Below are 23,484 nucleotides of genomic sequence, written 5' to 3'. Positions count from 1 at the left end.
GGGTAGTATGCTGGTGATGGGAGTGGTGTTGGGATTATGCGCATGACAGACAAATCATCAATAATAGCACTATAAACCATGGAATCCCAATAAAAATGAAAATATATATCATTATAAAAATACACATTTTAAATGTATCTCCTGGTGGATAGAGCAAAAGAACTTCAAGACACAACTCATCAAAAATGCAGATAGAAGACTCATCTAAGTGGCCATCTAACCTCATAGAGCAGCCTTTGTATATGCAGAGGAGTTTCTAGCTCAGCTAAGTCACCATCTACACACAAACACCAAAGAACTCAATAGCATTTCTGAATACATAAAAAAATATTTTATATCTATATTGAAGAGGCAGCAAAATTCAGCACATTCGCACAACAGAAGGTACCAAATATTTAGAATGCAGTTATTTCACATACAAGCAAATGACCTGAGATTAAATGGAATCTGTACCATATAAAAACACATTTGCTTTCATGTTCATGTAGCCATTTCTTAATTAGTCACATGTGGGTAATCCCATTCCGTCACTTTTTTGGATCTAACAGACAGTCCCTTTGCCACACAAGATGCTCTAACGCTTCTACTTACTGTTCTTTCTATATTAGAGTCAGCTGTGTAAATTAATTTTAGTACTAGCTTAAGAAAATACTGGGGAAGAGATAAATTCAAAGACTTCAAAACCGAGAATAAAATAAGTAATTACAGGCCATCTTTTGGTTTTGATTAAACTAGCTTATTCCTATTAATGTGGAGAATTAACAAACAATCAGGATTGGGGTGGGGTGGCAGAAATGACAGCTAGATGCTATGGATGCAGTTTCTTCGGGAGAATTGTGATATAAGATGTGAATCTTTAAGAGGATGGGCCCTTTACTTCACCAAGCTCTTAATTTCTCTTAAGTTTGGATGAACAAAAACAAAAATGCTATCATATATATGAATAGAAAATAAACTTGAATGTTCGCAGATCAGAGGCAGAGAGACCAGCTGAAAATGAACAAGCAGCTCATGACAGAGAGGATAAAAAAAAAAAAAAAAAACGAATTTTAAGCATTAGATGGAAACTCTGTGTGCAGTCATTCATGCAAAGCAGTCAGTATTGACAGATCTTGAGGGTTACTGAGGGCATCGAACTATTGGACACTGAAATAAAGATCCTCGGTGTGATGGCTTTATAGAAGAGTTGGTTATGTGTTTTGGTTGTTTCAGTGGTGGCACTTTGTATGATATCAGTGTCTTCCTCTTTTTTTGATTTTGTTTTTTGGGGCTCAGAAATCACCCCTGGCAGGCACGAGGGGCCCTATGGGATGCCGGAATTCGAACCACCATCCTTCTGGATGCAAGGCAAACACCCTACCTCCATGCTATCTCTCCGGCCCCAATGTCTTCCTCTTAATGCTAAGAAACTAGCTCAAAAAAAAAAAAAAAAAAAAAGAAAGAAAGAAAGAAAAAGAAAAAAAAAAAAAGAACTATCTCGAGGCCAGAGTGGTGGCGCAAGTGGTAAGGCTTCTGCCTTGCCCGCCTAGCCTTGGATGGACCATGGTTCCACCCCCCCGGCATCCCATATGGTCCCCCAAGCCAGGAGCGATTTCTGAGTGCCTAGCCAGGAGTAACCCCTCAGTGTCACCAGATGTGGCCCCAAAACAAAAACACACAAACAAAAAAAACTATTATCTCCATGCTTGTTATATTTATGTCAACATTGAGAAAGAGTAAGTAAATTTTATTTCAATTCCAATACTCTCATAATTTTCTCATGTGAAAAAAAAAGTACATAAATTTTATTGCACACATTTTCCAATACCTATTCTGACTCTAAGAAGACATTTTGGCTTAAATTTCCTTGGTGCAATCCCTGGGAGTTGGAGATTCAGCCTTCAGAAAAAAATTAGTTTTTAGGTATCTCCTGTATTTAGGAATTTTATCCTATGATAGCTTTTCAAACATTGTTTGAATGTGTATCTTGCTATGTATTCCCTGCCCTACAGTATAGTTTTATTACCTCCCAATGTCCAGTAGTCAGAACATTCTATGAAAAAGGATACAACTGGTTGATTTCAAAAAATTTCCTTTCTTTCTAATTAATTAAGACTCATGAGGTCTTAGCAGGGTAAAGGTATCAGGAATGCATTTAAGAATAACTATCTTACAGTACATTAAAAATAAAGTTATTATCTGTGGGATTCAATTTATTTACCAAGCTTTATCTTTGGGAGGTGAATCTCTTGGGGGTTGGGCAGAGAACACGGTTCAGGTTCACAAATTCTATCAAAATGGCACCAGTGCTCTGTGGCTTTTGAGAAAGACAGATGAGGGAATTCCTTACAATGAGGTCCAGGGAAGCATAATGACAGCTCTCTTTGGGGGAGTTCAAGTATTGGTGCCAACCTAAGGACACATTATGATTGTGGAAGAAAAATATCCTAGAGCCTGTTCAACTTCACTTTTGAAAACTTAGAAAAGTGGCAGCTGGGTTCCAAGACAAATCTGTATGTCCTTACAGCTACAGAAAAAGACGAGAAGATGAGATATACCCACCCTTAGTTCTCCCACTCCTTTTCTTCCCACTCCCTCTGCTTGTTGGACACCCAGCTATGGAGAAAACATGCCACCCACGTCTCCATGCCAGCTCCTAGATCAATCACAGCTTCTGACAAGCTAGCTAGAGGGCAACTTGGATTGCCAGGAGTTTTTGCTTCCCAAACTCTTTGCTATTATTTTGGAACCAACCTCTCCCCATCACATCTGCTCCCAAAGAGGAATTATTTATTCTCTATCCTCCCTAGCTCTTCATTAATGCTCCAGCTTCGTTTCTTCTTTCTGGCTTCAGGGTCCTGATTCACCAATTCCCTCTTCTCCTTCCCACATCCTTCTCCATGGACTTGTACAAGGTACCTTGTTCTAAAAGCAAACAAAACTAAATTAAGGGCCATAACAATATCTTTCCACATTCATTATCAGTTCCTCCCATCCCTAATAATGTTTCCTGATAAAACTCTGTCCGGGGTGCTGGAACAGTGTGTGTGTGTGTGTGTTGGAACAGTGTGTGTGTGTGTGTGTGTGTGTGTGTGTGTTTGAGGAGTGCAGTACTTTCTGTTTCTTCATTTAAAAAAGGCAGATTTCCAAGAATAGGCGTGTGTGTGTGTGTGTGTGTGTGTGTGTGTGTGTGCCTGAGGAGTGCAGTACTTTCTGTTTCTTCATTTAAAAAAGGCAGATTTCCAAGATAGGCCCTTATTTTTTTTTCTTTGAAAATGGGGCAGAAACCCAAACAATTGAAGCCCTACACCAATCTAATGTTTCTGTTTTCCTCAACCCCTTTCCCTGATAAATTTGTAAAAGGGAAAAATCTCCTCTTCAATTATTTCACATTTGTCACTAGCTTGTTGAGTTGTTGAACTTGAAGAGTGGGCACTCAGCACTTCAATGAACCAATTATCCCTATAGGAGTATAAAGGAGTCAGATCTCTTGGGCCTTCTTTCAAGCTTAACCTGACCTAATCTCTCCACAGAAAATATTTAGCATCATCAGTGGTCTCTCTTCCGAGATGATTGTCCTACTGTTGTTCCCTGATGTTGAACATGCCTGTTTTGTTTTAAATAATGTTCAACTTTTGTTCAGCATTCTCTTTTCCCTTAAGGTACAAATCCAAAATTTGTGTTTAATTTTCTTTCTATAAGTAAGTTCATTTGTTTTATTGCTCCAAAGTTGGATTTTTTTGCTTTCAGTTTCCTTCTTCCAGTTCATTCCTCAACCCACTCCTGATGCCAACACTCCATCAGAGCATCAGAGAATTCAATGGACTCTTCTAACCTGATGCCTTGGCAAATCCAGACACTGCTGAACAATCTGTCATCCCCTTCTTTCTGTTTCCCTGACACATCACTCCCCTATTTCCTAAAAAGTTTCTGGATCGTCCCTCTTTTCTGTCCAAGTCTTTCCTATTTGCACAACAGAGTTAAGAGTTCCTCAAAGCATTCTCCTTACTCAGTGCTCATTTCCAGCATCCATTTCCATATATATAAAGAAGTCACATATATTTATTATTGACCTATGTTTCTTCAGACAAGTGTATAAGTATGCATTTAACTAAAATTTTGGACCTCCTCCTAGATATCACAAAGAAATGTGAAACTCAGTATTTTCAATAACTTACCATCTCTTTCAAAGTCTGGTTAATGCAGCCTTGTGAGAGCTGTCATTTATCGTGATGCATATCCATTACCAAAATCCAATTGGTTTTACTTCCTAATTAGCTCTCAGGTCCATCTATTTCTCTGTCTCTGTCTATCACTATTTCATACAGATGATTAATAATCTATGTACTGCCCATTGAGTATGAAGTGTTTGCCTGTATTATCTTTTAAGGTTTAGATTTAAAAGGTCTGTTTTACAGGTATGAACACATAAGCCTGGTTAAGAAAACTCACACAAAGTAGTAGACATGGTAATTTACATTTTTAGTTCAGTTTTTGAACCATACCTGCCCAAGCTGGGGGTGGGGTCAACTTCCTGGGGTACTCAGGGAAGGGTTTGTGAAGTTCTGGGTATCAAGCCAGGGCTTAATATGCGTGTAAATCTAGTGGTCGCCCATTGAGCTATATCTTTGGCCCAGACAAGGCGAGTTAAAATCAAGTCCGGCTCCAAAGTTAGCAACCAAGGAAAAGAAATTATAGTATTATATGAACACAAGAGAAATAATGGCTTTCCTTTTCATTTCTCTTGATGAGAGAAAAACACTATTTACGATAGCAATTATATAATCATATCATCCAGTGAAGAGTATAAAGAACACTATAATTTCAAAGATACCCTTATCCTGCCCACTCAGGGGAAATCTATTTTGAAAACTTTCAAAGGCAAAACAACTTTCAAAGCTCTGTTAAAACAGAGATAATAGAGTGAATATCCAGAAAGCCTTCACTTCTTCTTTGTATGGCCCCTCCCTTTTTTCCCTCTTGGAACCAAAGGGGGTATCATGATATATTAACTCATATATTTAAATAATAGCACCCGATTTCCAACAGTCACTTTCTGGAAGAGAATCATGAAAGCACAAATAAGAGAAAATAGATCCTGGAACCTGAGAGTAAAACTGACTACAAACCTCTAATTTTATATTAGTACTGTAGCAAGTTCTAATCCATTCTAATGGCAGGTTAAGCAAAGACAAGTGATTTGTACTCTACCAAATTAAGGTTACTAACAAGAACAAGTGTGAACACTGGCTTCCACAATGAAGATGGAAACAAATAGCTTTGAAGGATTTCATTGTTTAATTGCTAGTGTTTCTAGCAATGACCCCAAATTTACAAGATCTTATTCTGCTTAGTAAACACCAGTGTTCCTAGGATAAGGATGCTAATGACCCATTCTAGAATGCTTTTTAATGCATATGAAGTTAAAAAGTGCCAAGTTCTAAAAACTTGTCCTCGGTGACTTAATATTTGGGCAAAGATGGATAAATGAGTTTTTGCTGAGTGTTATCAAAGGAAAATCAACACTGCCTATACAGGGGCAGGAGACAAGTGCATAACTGATGAGAATCATATGTGATGGAGAATTCATGGAGGATTATAGATGATGGCCCATACCAAAAAGCATAAAGGCTGTAGAGATAGTACAGAGATTAGAGTTCATGCAAGACCACCTGAGTCTGATCCCTAGCTAGTATGATCTCCAGTCCATTGCTGGGTATTTCCTAAAGGAGCTCAATTATTTCTGGGCTGGCCAGCATGACAGGGTCTTGACAGTACCATATCCTAAGCCTTAACACTGAACTGTCATCACCTAGATGGCTGAGTTTTACCTGGAACGGCCTGTGATCCTTGTGAGCACTACTTGGGAGGTCCCCTTCTTGGTTTTTTTTTTGGGGGGGGGGGTCACACTTGGCGGTGCTCAGGGGTTACTCCTGGCTCTACACTCAGAAATCACCCCCCGCAGGCTCGGGGGATCATATGGGATGCCGGGACTCAATCCACAATCCTTCAGCATGCAAGGCAAACACCCTGCCTCCATGCTATTTCTCCAGCCCCAGGAGGTCCCCTTCTCACCCAAAAAGCATAAATCAATTTATATTCTGGTCAACACTTAAGCAATATGTCAGCGTTAATCATATGTAAACATTTACGTGATGAAAGTCTTTGTCAAAATCAAAGACTACTTGAAATTTCTCCCCCACCCTCCTTAATAAAGAAGAAAAATCAAAATGAACCCTGAAGTTTTATTTATATATCCAATAAGGTAACTAAATATTCATTTCCAGTACTACAAATCACTTACTATTGAGGTCACCATTAGACACATAAATGTAGTGAAGTGAACAACAGTACAAATCACCGACAGCTTGCAAGCTGGGAGGAGGCAGAAAGCACAGGCAGATCTGAGCCAGTTCCCAAATGCAAGTGACACTGGTTTCATGGTTAACATACCTGCTGTAGGTAAGTTTGCATGGTGAGACTTTTTGGGGAGGTTGAAGATCTGTTCACCAGGGTCAGGAGGAGGGATTGCATCTTGCCCTTGTCGCGCTTCTACAGGATCGTACTCCTTCCCATCGTAGTTAGCATCATAAAATTTTTTAAACCACTGGATGAAATCCAGGTTGTCTTGGAAACGCCCTTTCACTAGCTTTTCCACTGGAATGACCTGCAATATAAAATGACCTTGTGAAATGCAAACCTCAGGTGTGCCTGTATTGAATAAAAGTATTCTCTAACTATCTCTCAATTCAGGCCTACAGGTCTCTCCCACACTTCTTAAACCTGAATCCTACAACTTAGAGAACTTTCTGTGTATTAAAAATGTAAAATAAGGGCTGGAGAGATAGCGTGGAGGTAAAGTGTTTGCCTTGCATGTGGAAGATCAGTGGTTTAAATCCGGGCATCCCATATGGTCCCCCGAGCCTGCCGGGATCGTTTTCTGAGCATAGAGCCAGGAGTAGCCCCTGAGTGCTGCTGGGTGTGACCCCACCCCCCAAAAAAAAGAAAGAAAAAAAAAAGTAAAATAAAATGTTGGCATTGGTTCTTCTGTGAGCAAATAGAATGAAACATGGACACTGTCAGGAATCAGGAAGGCTGAGCCTTTCCAAGGTATGTTCATTGTCAAAGCATCTTCCTACAAAATCCCTGGGTTTGGGATGTTTGGAATCTTTCGACACTAATGAGTTTCTCCTATTTCCTCGTTTCTAATGTAGTCCATCTGTAGAATAAACTGTTGCAAAGTTGAAGACTGATGCAGAGTGAATGAGTAAGACTGATATCAGTGCAAACATATACTCATTTGACAGTTTCCTCTGGAACAAAGTGATATAACCACAGGCTCAATGTTTCACAGAATACATAGGAGCACAGCTGGTGTACCCTGGGAGGAGAGGGGAAAATATGTGGGTGCAAATGAAGGGAAACTTAGGAGGAATACTGGAGAGGGGGGTGCTGGCATGAACATCAGCTTTTGAAATGAAGCTCACAAGTTTTGAATGGAAGCACCTTTCCTACTAGAGACATAAAACAACAATCAGCATCCCTTTAGAAAGTTTTTTCTTATTTTGGAGGGGCACACCTGCTGGCATTCAGGGGTTATTCCTGGCTCTGGCTCAGAAATCACTCCAGGCAGGCTCAGGGGACCATATGGGATGCCGGGGATTAAACCTGGGTCCATCCTGGGTCTTCCGCATGCGAGGCAAATGCCCTATTGCTGTGCTATCGCTCCAGCCCCATCTTTAGAAGTCTTAAAGAATCTCTAAAATTATGACAGTAAAAAGGATCTAGCTGCTTAGCTTGAGTTTAGTGGGCAGCTCTTAGAAAAATGGCTACCCAGGTGTCCAATCATCAATCATCATGGTCAATCTTACTTCCTCATCTTTGGGCTGGAATACCAGATGAATTTGATCCATGAGTTAAAGAAGATTGGGAAAATAGATGATAGTGCATGTGAGACATGAGATTTATACAGAAATCCAGTGTTCGAAACACATGGCTTACCTGTGTAATCATAGAAATTAGAATTAATTCTTTTCTTTTTTATTTTTTCTTTCTTTAAAAAATATGGAACACTTCATGAATTTGCGTGTCATCCTTGTGCAGGGGCCATGCTAATCTTCTCTGTATCGTTCCAATTTTAGTATATGTGCTGCCAAAGTGAGCACTTTCTTAAAAGAATTTTAAGGGGCCAGAGTGAGCACAGTGGTAGGGTGTTTGTCTTGCACACTGCCGACTCAGGACGGACCTGGGTTAAATGCCCAGCATCCCATATGGTTCCCCAGCTTGCTAGGAACAATTTCTGAGCACAAATTTTTTTTTTTTGTTTTTGTTTTTGGGCCACAACCAGTGATGCTCAGGTTTACTCCTGACTCTGTGCTCAGAAATCACACCTGGTAGACTCGGGGGACCATATGAGATGCCAGGGATCGAACCGTCCATCCAGATTAGCTGCGTGTGCAAGGCAAAAGCTTCGGCCCAAAATATTTCTTTTAAGTGTGGTTCAGCCAACTGAGACTGATCACACTGAAGTCTTAGGACAGATCATTAGGCGCACTTAAAAATATATCTAATGAGGTTTAAGAGATAGTTACAAATTTGACTTGTAAACAGCCAACCCCAATTCAATTCCCAGCAATACATATGGTCCCATGAGACAGAGCAAGGAAGAACCCCCAAGTATGGCTGAATATCCCCTAAATTAGAAAAACACTAAATACTGATGTCTTTTATTGCATCAAATTGAAAAATATATGTAATTTCCAAAGCTTTACCCATCTCTCTTAACCCAGAAACAATTTTCCTTTTCTAAATTTTTTATTTTATTTTATTTGTTTTTTGGGTCACATCTGGTACTGCTCAGAAATCGCTCCTAGCTTGGGGGACCATATGAGATGATGGAGGTCAAACCAAACCATGGTCCATCCTAGGTTAGCGCATGCAAGGCAAATACCCTACCGCTTACACCACCGCTCAGCCCCAATCCTTTTCTAAATTTTATTTTAATCATAGTATGTTACAATTTCACAATACTGTCAACAATAGGGTTTTATGTATAAACATTCCAGCACCATACCCTCCTCCAGAGTGTCTGTTTCCCTATCCCAATGTCTCAAGTTCTCTCCTTCAACCCACCCCTTTTCTCAGCACTCACCTCCCTGTACCATATCTCACTACCACAACCATAGTAAACTCTGCTCTGTAGAGAAATTCCACAAACATTTTTTGGGGGGTCACACCTGGTAACGCTGAAGGGTTACTCCTAGCTCTGCGCTCAGAAATTGCTCCTGGCTTGGGGGACCATATGGGACGCTGGGGGATCGAACCACGGTCTGTCCTGGGTCAGCCGCATGCAAGGCAAATGCCTTACTGCTGCGCCATGGCTCCGTCCCTTCCCAAACATTTTTATTTCTACAGTCTACTTATTGGTAGAAGCAAAGACAAATTTCACGTTTGTCCTGTTATCTTCTCATTTTTCACCTATTCACAATTCATTGTTTTCTAGGTCATTTCCTCTGAGTCATTTGCTAATTTAAGGAATCTGGATTGAGGCTGGAGAGTGTTCAGGGTTTAAGGCACTTGTCCTGCTTCTCAACACTGATTTGAACTTCTGTCACTGCATACAGTACTCTGAGCACCACCATAGAATCACTCCTGATTAGAGAGCCAAAAACATCCCCCAGAGTCACTGACACTCCCCCAGAACCACTGGTATGGCTCAGTATCATATCATGCCACTCCCCTGCCAATCTCCCAGGAACTGGGATTGAATGTTTATCGGCAGCAGTAAATATTTAGAGCATAACTGAACAGACTTCAGTAACAGGCCCTGACCAGGGGTGGAGGGATGGGGCAGGGGGATACATACTGAGTTTCCAGTCTAACTCTTTCTATTACTCTATGACAACATTAAAATTCAATAGGGGAAAGTATAGTTTGTGGACACTAAGAATCTAACTATATGCACTATGCTGGACACATGATATAAAAAGTTCATGGTGGCTGGGGTTTATGAAGCAAATTATTTAAATTCCTTGAGGCAAGATTTACCAGTCTTAAAATGGGCAGACTGATAAATTTGAGATAAAGGAGTTTTTGTTTTGTTGTTTCTTGGGCCACATTCAGTGGTGCTCAGGAGTTATTCCTGAATGCACTTGGAAATTACTCCTCGTGAGTGCTTGATCAAATGGGATGCCAGGGACTGAATCTTGATCTGCTGCATGCCAAGGCAAGCATACTACCTGCTATACAATTGCCCTGACCCCATGAACGCAAGTAATTTAAATAATTTGCTCAAGTCCTAAAGACCCTATATATATATATATATATATATATATATATATATATATATATTTGGTTTTTGGGTCACACATGGCACTGCTCAGGGGTTACTCCTGGCTATATACTCAGAAATTGCCCCCGGCAGGCACGGGGACCATATGGGATGCTGGGATTTGAACCACCGTCCTTCTGCATGAAAGGCAAATGCCTTACCTCCATGCTATTTCTCCGGCTCCAAGATTAAGAGTATTTTAATATTTGTAATAGTCTATTGACTACACACTTAGAAAAATTTTCTTAAAAAAATTCATACTAAGAAGAAGTACATACTTCAGCCTGCCTCTGCAATATCTGTATATAAAGATATATTCCATTGATACATTTTCAACTTTTTGCATTTTTAGGCAAAACAACATAAAGAAAAGACAATGTATTTCTTGAGTTCATTTCCTACCTTATCAACATTCATTCGCTTAAACGATGCTTGCAGAAGTTTAAAATTGTGAATATACTCGTGCTCTAGCTTTGCTTGAAATTTTACTTTCTTCAGACTAATGCAGCCTGGAAAGAGCATGTCCATGAACTGGCAATAAGCTGCTCCTAGAAAGAGATAAGAAACCACTCGTGGTGTTAGTCTGACTAGTCACAGGCATGACTTAGGATTGCTTGGCAACAAGAATCTTAGCCAGGTCCTCATGGCCACGTGTGCTCTTCCGCTCTTTGCGCTTACCCTTCCTCTGTATGCAATGCACTGGGTGCTACGGGAAGGCACAGTGCCTTGAGGGAGCTCCTGTTCTTCTTTCATTACAAACCGCCATGGAATTGTTGCGTTTGACAGAGCATTACCACATTCAGTGAACAATCTCTTTTCTTTGCAGTCAAAGAATCAAACTTACCCACTTGAATCAAACCTACTGAGGCACATCCCTGAACCTCTTGTATTAATTGGGTCCCAGAACCTCTTACACTGATGTCAAAAAAATCAACAGTGTAATTCACCTTAGGTCCATCAGAAGAAAAAGGAACAGCTTTTTTCCCCCTTCCATTTAGCTCCCCTTCTTCCAAATTATTAAAATATATAAATGTAAGAGAAAAATCAAAATTTAAACCAAAAAAACTGTAAAACATTTTTTCAGGAAATGAATAACTGCTATCAAAAGCAGATAGATATTAATTTAGCTCCAGTCTAGAGCAATGGGGTTCCTATATTAACAGGAAGGATGAAGACATAGAGATACTGATACTTAAATTCAGAATCAAGCTGCTTATTACTGAGAAATAAAAACTAGCAGAAATACTCATTGAGGCCTTTAAAGGAAGCAACTGTAGAAACAAACCTGATATTTTTCAAAGAAAAATTTCTGGGGACTGGAGAGATAGCATAGAGGTAAGGCATTTGCTTTGCATGCAGAAGAATGGTGGTTCGAATCCCAGCATCCCGTATGGTCCCCAGAGCCTGCCAGAAGAGATTTCTGAGCATAGAGCCAGGAGGAACCCCTGAGCGCTACTGGGTGACCCAAAAACCAAAAATTCTAAGATCATGACAACTGGAATTATGTAATTCTAGTAAGATCATGTCTATTAATTCACATCTTCTGAATATTAAAAGTCATTTAGAAAAATGACTATTTTCTTTAACAGTTGGTTGACAATAAGGGAATAAGAATCTGTTTTTGTTTTCTCTTTCCATTTTTGCTTTTCAAGATCTCTCAGACCAGCCCGTAAATATACTAATAAAAGGCCTTTCTGGAACCTGAAGGGGTCTCCTCATTCTTTGTCATCAAGTATCAAGGTTTTTATGAAAAGCCTTTCGTTTCATTCAGATGTTTCACAGAAGAACCTAGTTGTATTTCTCTTATGTCAAAGAGATGTGGAATCTCCTTTATTAAAATAGGAGAGAACTAGCTAAGAAATCAAAAGATTACTAACTATGAGGAAATAATGGGGCCCAACATTATTTGAAGATAAGAACAAGTGATGAAATATAAGTTAGCATTAAAACCATTTCTAAAGTCTCTGCATATGTGACGTATCTCCTCAGATGCCAATGTCCTGAGTATGAACTAGGATGTTCCTAGTGGAGCAGATGGTTTTTCTTAAAAACGCAACCAAATAAACCAAAACAAAAAAACACCAAGGGAGGTAAGAGAAACATTGTGATCTAGGGGCCATTCTTATAGTCATCATCCAATTATACTGTTCTTCCTTTTAAAGTGCCACCAGATGGAGCGAATTCCAATAGTTGCTTTAACATTCTTTTTATAGTGCTGGGTGTGTCTAAATCCAGAGTTTCATCACCTTCTCAGAAAAGAATGATTTTCACTCTTGTGGAGCTTAGCACAACATTTACCTATGAAGACCCAGATATTTAGTATTCTCACAAATCAGTCAACTCACCAAGCCATCCATCATATAAATTTAAGAAGTAACAAGGTTCAGAAAAAAGAAAAACAACAACCAAAACTAAAAATAGGGAGGTAGGATAAAGGAAGAGCCTCTTTAGTCCCATTTCCAGAGAAAACCACTGTTAATGTTTTGGCATATACCATTTTAATATCTATATACTTAACAGACCATGATTCACTTTCTCGATTACTTAACATTCTCTACTGACATTTTTAATGGCTTTCTGACTTTTATATCATGCTCACAACCTTCCCAAACCAAGATTACATAAACATTCACGTGTATTTTCTTCAAGTATTTTTATGGTCTCAAGTTTTACATTTACATTCCATGGGAATCCATGTGGAATTCATTTTGCTCTGTGATAGAAAGAATGGTTCTAATTTGAGTTAATCCAAATGTTAGTATAAATCTGTCATTTTGGGCTTCTTGGCATTTGGATATCTTCCTATCTGGGTTACCTTCCACTGGGTTGGCTACATCCAGTGCCTGCCTCCTGCTATGTGCCTCCTGCTATGGTGGGCGGGTGTCCCTTTCCCACCTCTGGCAATGAAGATGCAGCCTGCAGCCTTAGCCCAGGACTATGACTAGAGTTGGGGGGGGGGGGGTAGAAGAGGGGGAAGGAGAGGAATAGTCATGTTAACACACACACTCACACACACAAAACAACACACATGCATACACACGTAACATCTGTTAAGTTTGGTTTCCATGGACTGAACTACCCAATATCTTTTCTTTGGATCTGTCTTGTGCCTAAACTTGCCAGCATTATTTTCTGGTTACCTCTAAATAAAAATGCTGATTAACAGTTAGCTAAACATGAAACACTATTTCATAAATAATCTACATTACTTCCACTGAGGAGAAATACCATCCTTACTATATATATTACTTAATATATTTACTTAATGTGTGTAAGTTCTAGACTTAAAATAATTGTGTATGTTTCTATGACAATGTGACACTCTACTAAATATATAGAGACTAATGTCCTTTTTTCCTTTTCTTATTTTTTTTTACCATGCACTACACTTTTCTGTGTATTTTTTTTTTAATTTTTGGCCACACCCAGTGATGCTCAGGGGTTACTCCTGGCTATTCGCTCAGAAATCACTTCTGGCTTGGGGGACCATATGGGACGCTGGGGGATTGAATCATAGTCCATCTTGGGTCAGTCGCATTATCCACGGTGTAAGACAATAGATTGTGATAGTTAAAATTCAGTAATTTTTAATGGAATTTTTTGTTTGTTTGTTTTTAGGCACACACAGTGGTGGTCAAGGGTTGTTTACTTCTTGTTCTGCACTCAGGATTCACTCTTGGCAGGGAACATCTGGTGGTAGTTATTGCTGACTTAGTGCTGAAGAGTAATCCCCAGTTTTACTTAGAATTAGGTGCCTGGGATTTGAAATGGGGTTAGCAAGTACCTCACCTCCTTTAGTATTATCTCTGGTTCTTGTTCCATTTTCTTATCACAGTTCCTTAAAGTTTATGGAGTAACTGTGAACTTTTTGATATTTTTGAGGGTACCAAAAAGAGTTTTCCAGGGTTACTTGGCCAACTATCCACTTTCCAGGAAAAAAAAATTGCTCAGTGCATCCCTGAAAATTTCTCTTCTTGGAGTGAATAAACAGAAGTACCTCCACAGTTCACCTGAGGCTACTGATGCCACCCTGGACCTTCTAGCATCCTGCATATGATGTTATCACTCACTTTAGAAAACAGGATTAGGGGCCGGAGAGATAGCATGGAGGTAAGGCATTTGCCTTGCGTGCAGAAGGTCCTGGTTCGAATCCTGGCATCCCATATGGTCCCCGTGCCTGCCAGGGGCGATTTCTGAGTGTAGAGCCAGGAGTAACCCCTGAGCGCTGCTGGCTGTGACCCCCCCCCCCCCAAAAAAAAAAAGAAAACAGAATTAAAGAGGTCTAAATGAATAAAAGAGATTTAGATAATCCTAACTACACAATTTACTACCTGTAGGCTCATGGCGTTTTTTACCAAATACATGAGCTTTAAATAGATTGAATAAATTATTTTTTCAACAGGCGATGCAGAAAGGGTAATTCACATTATTGTTCCTGATAATCTGCATATGATCATTTTTAGACATTATACTATATGTCATATTTTTTCAGTTAATAGCTTCTGAGAATTTTAAGACTTAAGAATTATTGACTTTGGAAACTATGATAAAGACTTGTTGAGATTGTCTCTGGGAATGACTTTGGGAAGTTTCAGCCTCTGGCTCCCTAAATTTCTGGAGGGTTGGAGATATTATGAAAAACAAAACAACAACCTTGGAATTGTGACATGTTGGTGATACTAAGAACCCTATCAAGGATTCTTGTCAAGGTGAGAAACAATATCCAGGGATAACCTGAACAATGCCATCATATTACCATTCCAAAGTTGACTCCACCCTTCTCTGGATCATGTTTCCTTCTCACTTTCTCACTGATGTCACTCCTGCAATTATCCTCACTTTCTCTGCCAAAGACAATTTCTGTACGGATTATTTTTACAGCATGTAAATCGGTTTTAGGGGCATCTACTTAGAGATCGTTTCAAAAACCGCCCCTAGTTCCACCTCACCCTTGAGCTAATGTACCATTATCGCGTCCAATTCACAGCAGAACTTAGCAAGATTTCCCCCATTCCTATTAACCTCACTATGCTTCTCTGTTACTTTCCTCATTTGAATAATCAACTTCTCAACAGTATTTATTTAGGCATGATGACAACTCCTTATACTTCTTATAACTCTATTTTCTTCCTTAACAAGATAGATTATGAGAAATGCCTTTTTAAACTAATTGATAGGATTGTATGTATATATGTATGCTGTTTACAGGGATATATACCCCATCATATATATATATATATATATATATATATATATATATATATATATATGTATATGTATGTATGTATATACAACCTAACTTAACAACCTAAACAAAGAATAACTCTGAAGACCAATAGTACAGGTAAGTGAAGGGTAAATTTCAAAAAGTTAACTATAAGATAGCTAAACAAGCCAATCACAGAAGCTCTGTTCACCAAGTGAAAATTATAGAGTTCTGCTCTAAACCCCTTAAGCTTACACTGATAAAGAACCTGTGATTATCAAAAGGATTCTGAAAATAAACAAGCAATAGGAAAAGAGGTGAATAGCATGCCTTTGTACAGTGCCATGCTTATATCTACAGCTATGACCTTCAGGATGGTTTCAATTTTTACATTTTAAACATAATATAATAGAGTTGGGAAGTCTGGTAATCCAAAGGAATCCAAAATGAACAGGTGAGATAACAGAGGAAGGCAAAACTGAAAATGGACCTTCTTACTCTTCTTATTCAAAAAACTAGAGGATATGAGATTTAAGTCTATGGATTTAATAAAACTCTAAACAGACACATAGTCTCATCTTTACCAGATCCCAGGACTTCATGGAAGAATAACAGGATAAACTGACTTTTTTTTTTAATTTTAAAAGTTTTCAATGGGGGGCTGGAGAGATAGCATGGAGGTAGGGTGTTTGCCTCACATGCAGCAGCACAGTGGTTCGAATCCTGACATCCCATATGGTCCCCCGAGCCTGCCAGGAGCGATTTCTGAGCATACAGCCAGGAGTAACCCCTGAGTACTGCTGGATATGACCCCCCCAAAAAAAGTTTTCAATGGGGCCGGAGCGGTGGCGCAAGTGGTAGGGTGTTTGCCTTCCATGCACTAACCTAGGACAAACTGCAGTTAGATCCCCTGGTATTCCATGTGGTCCCCCAAGCCAGGAGCGATTTCTGAGCATATAGCCAGGAATAACTCCTGAATGTCACTGGGTGTGACCCAAGCCCCCCCCCCAAAAAAAAGTTTTCAATGGACATTTTTGTTTTTGTTTTTGTTTTTGGGCCACACCCGGCGTTGCTCAGAGGTTACTCCTGGCTGTCTGCTCAGAAATAGCTCCTGGCAGGCACAGGGGACCATATGGGACACCAGGATTCGAACCAACCACCTTTGGTCCTGGATCGGCTGCTTGCAAGGCAAACACCGCTGTGCTATCTCTCCGGGCCCTCAATGGACATTTTTTAAAAGAAAATTCTCAGATAACAAAATGGAAGTAGTATTCAAACAGCTATGACCTACACTTTGCCAGTGAATATAAAAATATAAAAAACAGATTTGTGTAAAATCTATTAAAGCATTCATATCTATTTTTAACATTCTGAGCCCCACAGAGGTAAGCATGTTATTATCATCATGCTATTTACAGATTTGAGAACAAAGTTTAGAAAGCCATCCAACTAATAAATAATAGAAGTGGAATTTAAACACAGATATGACCTTAATTTTAACATCCTTTTTTGTAGAAGTTTATGAGACAAACTACAAAGATTTAAAGAAAGTTTAGAACAATTTCTAGAGTATAATATTATGAAGAGCCACCAAGGGAAAGTCTAAGAGAACATATGCGCCTTTCAGACTGATGTCAGGGATTTCAGTAATCACTTTCACTCTTACATAGCATCTTGGGCTGGACAGACAGATCATTAATATTGTGATTTTTGTATTTTAGCAAATACCCTTATAAGAGTTTCATTTTATGGGCTGGGAAAAAAAAAAAGGCTCAAAGGCCCAGAGAAGGTATATTGCATGCATTTGATCCTGGGCATTGCATGGCTCACCCCTTATCCCAGTAGCCTTAAGAAGCAAGCCAAGCATCACACCAGGAAGAGCCTGCTAAGCACTGTGAGAAGTATGAACTTCTCAATTTTATTTCATTTTTTATTTTGGGACCATACCCCGCTGTGCTGGCATTCTCAGGGATGACTCCTGATAGTGCTTGGGGGTGGGGGTGGGGACAGAGGGTGCTACAGATCAAACATGGGTTGATGGCAGCAAAATTATCTATCTAGTTCCCCAAAACTGAATAAAAAATTTAAATAATTTAATTTTATATAAAGCTCTCCTCTCTGTATCTATTCATTATTACTGTCAAAAAATGACAGCATTTTCCCAGTAAAGAGACACAATATAAAGGAAGCAAACTATATTATGTTCTGCCATGAACAGCTACTCAACTTGCCCATCTGGTTTTCTCACAGGCAAAGGAAAAGCAATGACTATGATGAAAGGATTCAGTTACAATTCTCCACTATCCAGTCCTATTTAGTATTGATAAAGGGCCAGAAGAATGGCAATCATAATTTGCTGGACACCTTTATCATTATAGAAATCAAAGAAAAATAATCTGTAAAAAAGTTCTTATTTATCAATATTAATGAATTAACCATTAATATCCTCATGTTAATATTTATTAACTTTTGTGGCAGGGGATTGGACCATATGTGGTGGTATTCAGAAATGACTCATGGTAGTGCTTTGGGGACCATATATGGTTACCAAGGACCAAACAGGGGCTGATGAGAGGCAAGGCAAATGCCTTAACTCCTGTATTATCTCTCCAGCCCCTCTCTGGCATAATCATCGATGAAAAAAAGGGAACTGAGGAAGGAGAGGGAACGGAACTGTTGGTCCTCAGATATCAGCCTTAGTCTTCACTAGATTTGTCCTCAAACATGTTGTTACATCCATCACCTGCAAAAATGACAGGCATGGAAGTTCTCTCAGCACAAAAAGTAGATGTTTCTCTAATTCTAAGACAATCCTCAAATTCTCTTTTAAGACATATTTGGTGTTTTTATTATTTGGGAGACAAATGGTGCTTCACTCTTATATGATCAAGATCCAAAATTCTTGCTTCTAGTCATCACCAGCCTTTATCCAAATTGTTATTGAGATACTACAGCACAGAGCTGTCTGTAGTGATATTACTAGGGACACTCACACTGTGTCCAGTCAACAGTGCTCCTGAACAATCTAAATTCTCTGCTGAGTGCTTGACATTTATATATTCGGCCATATAAACATATTTTCAGCCGTCTTTCATTAACTCAATTATTAAGTATCTTTCATATTAGAATACAGTCTGCACACGAGTATCACAGAATCACCCCATCTCTATTTTCTATTTTCATACCAGCAAAACTGGTATTATCACAGGATTGCATCTGTTCCCAAAGCACACACCGTATGTGGAAGGCTTCTTCCCTTAGGGAAATCAGGGCTTCCTAACAAGGAAAGCGAGGCTGCAAAATACAGGCTTACACATTTGCAGCACATCAGCAGAAATTTCTCCACCTATAAACACAAGGTTGGAAGAGCTTAGTGGCCATTGGGAAATAATAATTTGAAAGATTTACATGAAAAGAATTTAAAGTCCTCAAATTCGATCACATTTTTTCTAATATAAAAATGTTGTAAATAGCTCTGTGCTGTTTTTATAAGCATCTTTCAGATTCCTGGCACGAATAACAGCTGGACAGTCTCAGTCAGTTAGCACAGTACTATTTGACTCTGTCAAAGTGAACTTAGGACACTGTCTACTTTACCTGCCCTGAGTCACAGATGCAAAAATAAAGATCTAGAGATCTGTTTTCAACTGCGCTTGTTCCTGGTATTTCCACGGTTCTCAAACAAGCATCCTGTTCTATCCAAGTGCTTGGAGTTAGGTCAAACTTTTTATTTGCATTTTAAGTAAACCGTATGGACAAGTAGCTTTCAGATAGATTCTTGAAAAAAGGAGAAATGACCATCAGGAATATTTCAGATTCCACAGATGCAGATTGGGCAGGTTTGGGGATTGTGCAGTGTGGAGAGCCCCAACCTCCTCCTATCCATGCACATAATACACAAAATAATACACTGTCAGGGGACATTTTTGTCTTCTTTTATAGAAAAAAAACCCCAGCAATCATTATCTAGGGTGGTGTATTTTAAAGATTATCAGTGGATTTTTATTAAAAGGTCTGATCAAATCATGTGGATAGAGGCATTAGCTAGTAAATACTAGCTCATTTTTCCACTAACTCATACTATAAATTTTTTGTTTTTGCTTTTCATTTTTTTGAACTTCTTTTTTTATGAACTCACCATGAAATAGAGATTAAAAGTTGTCTCTACCATTCTACCATTCTCCCTTATAGCAAACATTTTTCTTTTTTTTTCTTTTTTGGAACCCCTTCCCCAACATTTTTCTTTTCTGTCTTTGCACGCCCCTTCCTTTTATTTTTGGGTGCTGTGGTCTGTAACACTGTTACTAATGGGGTATAATGCATTATCATTTACTTCCTTTCAGCACCCAGTTCCTGTCCAGAGTGATCATTTCCAACTATTATTGTCATAATGATCCCCTCTGACCTAATTGCAATCCCCCTTTCATTTCTGTCTTCGGCTGTTATTCTCATACTATTTTTTAATATCCCACAAATGTGTGCAACCCCTCTCCCTCAATTCAACTCAGCATGATACTTTTTATGTCCTATCCATGCATAAGCAAATTTCATGGCTTCATTTTTCATAACAGCCGTACAATCTTTTATGTTGTGAAAAACTGCAGTTAAAGGCACCAACATTCTCTGTCCATAACTTGTCTTCCAGAACCAAGAATATATCTTTAAAAAAGTATTAGGGGATGGAGAAAAAGTATAGTGAATTGGTTAAGGGCACTTGGCCTTGCATATGGCTGAACCAGGTCCCATTTCTGCACCCCACAAACTCCCGTATCCCCGTCAGGAGTGATCCCTGAGCAGAGAGCCAAAAATATGAGTTGTGAGCACTTCCAAGTGTGGCTTAAAAAAAAAAGGATATATTACCTTGAAATCAGATTTTCTTTTTTGGTCACACCTGGTACTCAGGGATTACTCCTGGCTCTGCACTCAGAATTGTCCCTGGTAGGCTCGGGGGACCACATGGGATGCCGGGATTCAAACCACCATCTGTCCTGGATCAGCTGGGTTCAAGGCAAATGCCCTACTGCTGTTCTATCTCTCTGGCCCCATTGAAATCAGATTTTTAAAATATGTACAGAGGGGGGGGGGTCAAAAGTACAGCTCTGGTGTGTAGCTTAATCCTTTAGGGAAGACTAATATCTGCAAATTTGATAATTAATGCAGAAAAGGATCCAGCCAATTAAAAGAATCTCCTAGCAGGAGGTGGAGAATGATCTTATGGTTTACAAGGTATCTTCTCCATCATTTTTACTTCCAGTGTTTGATACCAGTGATTTCTGTCAGGTAACATGCTCATCAAATTTGACCAACACAAGCAGCCTCATTCTCCAGCTTCCTACCGTGAGCTATGGAACATGGCAGCATGAAAAGCAGGACAAAATGTCCTTGGGAGTAGGACACAGAAACACATTGGGAGAAATCCCAAAGGCTGTAGTCAGTCTGAGGATTGAGCTAAAGTTAGACTTTGACATTCCAGCGAGAGCAAAGGAGGTACAACCCCCCCCCCGCCCCCCTGTACTATAAGTAAAAATCAAACTAGAAACTAAATTCTTATTTACATACAAAAAAATCCATTCTGAAGAGGCCATCAAATAAATAAGGGAGATTATTAGGGCTATTAAAATTCTGAAAACTGCTTTATCAGGAGCAAAGGATTTCTAAATGCGCATCTTGTAATTTCATAGCTTTTTACTTCCTACTATAGTGGACAAAAATTTATTTTAGCATTATAATTACATTATTGGAACCCGAAAGTACTGTACATAGTCAACCCAGGGTCTATGCATTGTACCCCATACAGTAGCTCTGAGCACTGTTAGCTTGATTCTTTTTTGGGGGGCGGGGGTCACACACGGCAGCGCTCAGGGGTTACTCCTGGCTCTGTGCTCAGAAATTGCTCCTGGCAGGCCTGGGGACCATATGGGATGCTGGAACTCAAACCACTGTTCTTTTGCATGCAAGGCAAACACCTTACCTTCATGCTATCTCTCCGGCCTCACTTTTTTTTTAAACTAAATTCTTTATTTAAACAAGCTTGATTCTTTTGTTTGTTTGGTTGGTTTTTGGGCCACACCCGGTGATGCTCAGGGGTTACTCCTGGCTATGCACTTAGAAATTGCTCCTGGCTTGGGGGACCAAATGAAACTCTGCAGGATTGAACCATGGTTTGTCCTAGGTTAGCATGTGCAAGGCAAATGCCCTATCGCTTGCACCATCGCTCCAGCCCCTGTTAGCATGATTCTTGAGCACTACCAGATTAGGCCCAACCTCCCCCAAATAATAAAATTTTATTGACTAGGTAAAAAAGAAATGTTTAATTTAAGAAGTGATTGAGTACGAAGCAAGATTCTAAATAAGATAGATTTTTAAAATCTTTTTTATTATGAGTAAATACTAAGGAAATACTATCTGTATGTGGCAAAGAAGAATACAATTTGGTTTATTAGTTAATGAAAAAACAATAAAGCAAATGGTTATCAAGGAGATTTTACTCAAGAAGCCACATAACTCATTTAAAATGTTTTATATTTATAAATCTGATTTTATTTTAATAACATTTTGTTGATATGGCAGTGGTTTATTAACCTCTACATTTTGGGAGTATAGCTTTCCTACAGTGCATTGCACATCAAAGTTGTAGTTTTAGATTTGAGAGTCAAGAGAATCCAGCAAAACTACAAAACAACAATATGTTAAACTAGGTGGCAGAGAGAGGTAAAAATATAGGAGCTATTTCAAACATTTTGTTGAACAAGAAACCAAGAAAGAGTATCAATATTACCAAAAACACTTAGAAGAATGATTTCAAAATATTTGCTTGACAAAGATCAAAGAAAGAAAAATCAATATTATCTAGCAGATTAAGGTCATAACTTGCATTGTCATTTCTAGTCATGAAGTTGACATGTTCATGGTAAGATTATGGTACTCAACAGCCCAAAGCTCCCATAGAACTCTGAAAACTGGGAAAGGGATTGCTCACATCTTCATGAATAAGATCAAGAAGATTAGGGGGAAGGTGGCCTTTGAGACGGCAAGAATTAGATATAAAGGGGACAAGGAGTTTGGGGAAAATAGAGGTAATGGACAGGAAGTATTAGGGACTAGGCTGGAAGAATAGGTGAAGTTCTGCTCAAGTATTTATAAACCAGTTTGGACACTGGTGTTTCCTCCTTGAAGATGCCTTTAGTCTCAATGTCATTTTATCTACATGTTTTATCTACATGTTCTTCTATATACATTATAGTTCCAGGTGTGATATCAAGGTCTTTAATTCATTTGGATTTGACCTTTGTGCACGGTGTTAGATGGAGGTCTGAGTCACTTTTTTGCATGTGGCAGACCACTTGCCCAACACCACTTGTTGAAGAGGCTTTCCTTGCTTCATTTTGCATTCTTGTCCCTTTATCAAAGACTAATTGATTGTATATCTGGGAAAGATTCTCTGAATACTAAAGTCTATATCATTGATCTGGGGTCTGTCTTTATTCCAAATACCATGTTGTTTTAATGACTATTGCTTTGTAGTACAATTTAAAGTTGAACAAAGTGATGCCACCCATCTTCTTTTTTCATAAGGGTTACTTTAGCAACCTTATTCATGGGTGTTTATTGTTCCAAACGAATTTCAGGAGTTTTTTTCCTACTTCTTTGAGGAATGTCATGGGTATCCTTATAGGGATTGCATTAAATCTGTACAATGCTTTGGGGAGTATTACCATTTTAATGATGTTAATCCTTCCAATCCATGTATGTATTTCCATTTCCTTGTGTCCTCTTCTTTCTTTCTTTTTTTTTGGTTTATGGGCCACACCCAACAGTGTTCAGGGGTTCCTCCAGGCTCTACTCTCAGAAATCACTCCTGGCAGGCTCAGGGGACCATAAGGGATGCCGGGATTTGAACCACCGATTTTCTGCATGCAAGGCAAATGCCTTACCCCCATGCTATCTCTCCAGCCCCTTCCTCTTATTT

The 23,484-nt window shown here is 39.1% G+C and overlaps 1 protein-coding gene and 1 non-coding gene across 3 annotated transcripts in view; both read right to left on the bottom strand.

Annotated features, from left to right (window-relative positions):
* The window catches only part of MAPRE2 (microtubule associated protein RP/EB family member 2), a 198,004-nt gene that overhangs the window by 38,881 nt on the left and 135,639 nt on the right, over positions 1-23,484 (bottom strand). For both annotated transcript variants that reach the window (XM_049769713.1, XM_049769712.1), the window contains 2 exons: positions 10,712-10,857; positions 6,433-6,646 (listed from right to left, as the gene is read on the bottom strand). In XM_049769713.1, coding sequence (XP_049625670.1) covers positions 6,433-6,646; positions 10,712-10,857 — 360 coding nt within the window. The remainder of the gene's footprint in view (positions 1-6,432; positions 6,647-10,711; positions 10,858-23,484) is intronic.
* On the bottom strand, positions 8,038-8,144 carry LOC126005508 (U6 spliceosomal RNA). Its single transcript, XR_007494560.1, has one exon. It is a non-coding gene; the product is annotated as a U6 spliceosomal RNA (small nuclear RNA).

Source organism: Suncus etruscus, chromosome 3 (assembly GCF_024139225.1).
Source record: "Suncus etruscus isolate mSunEtr1 chromosome 3, mSunEtr1.pri.cur, whole genome shotgun sequence".
In the NCBI taxonomy this organism is placed as follows: domain Eukaryota; kingdom Metazoa; phylum Chordata; class Mammalia; order Eulipotyphla; family Soricidae; genus Suncus; species Suncus etruscus.
This window is presented reverse-complemented; position numbering and strand designations above follow the sequence as displayed.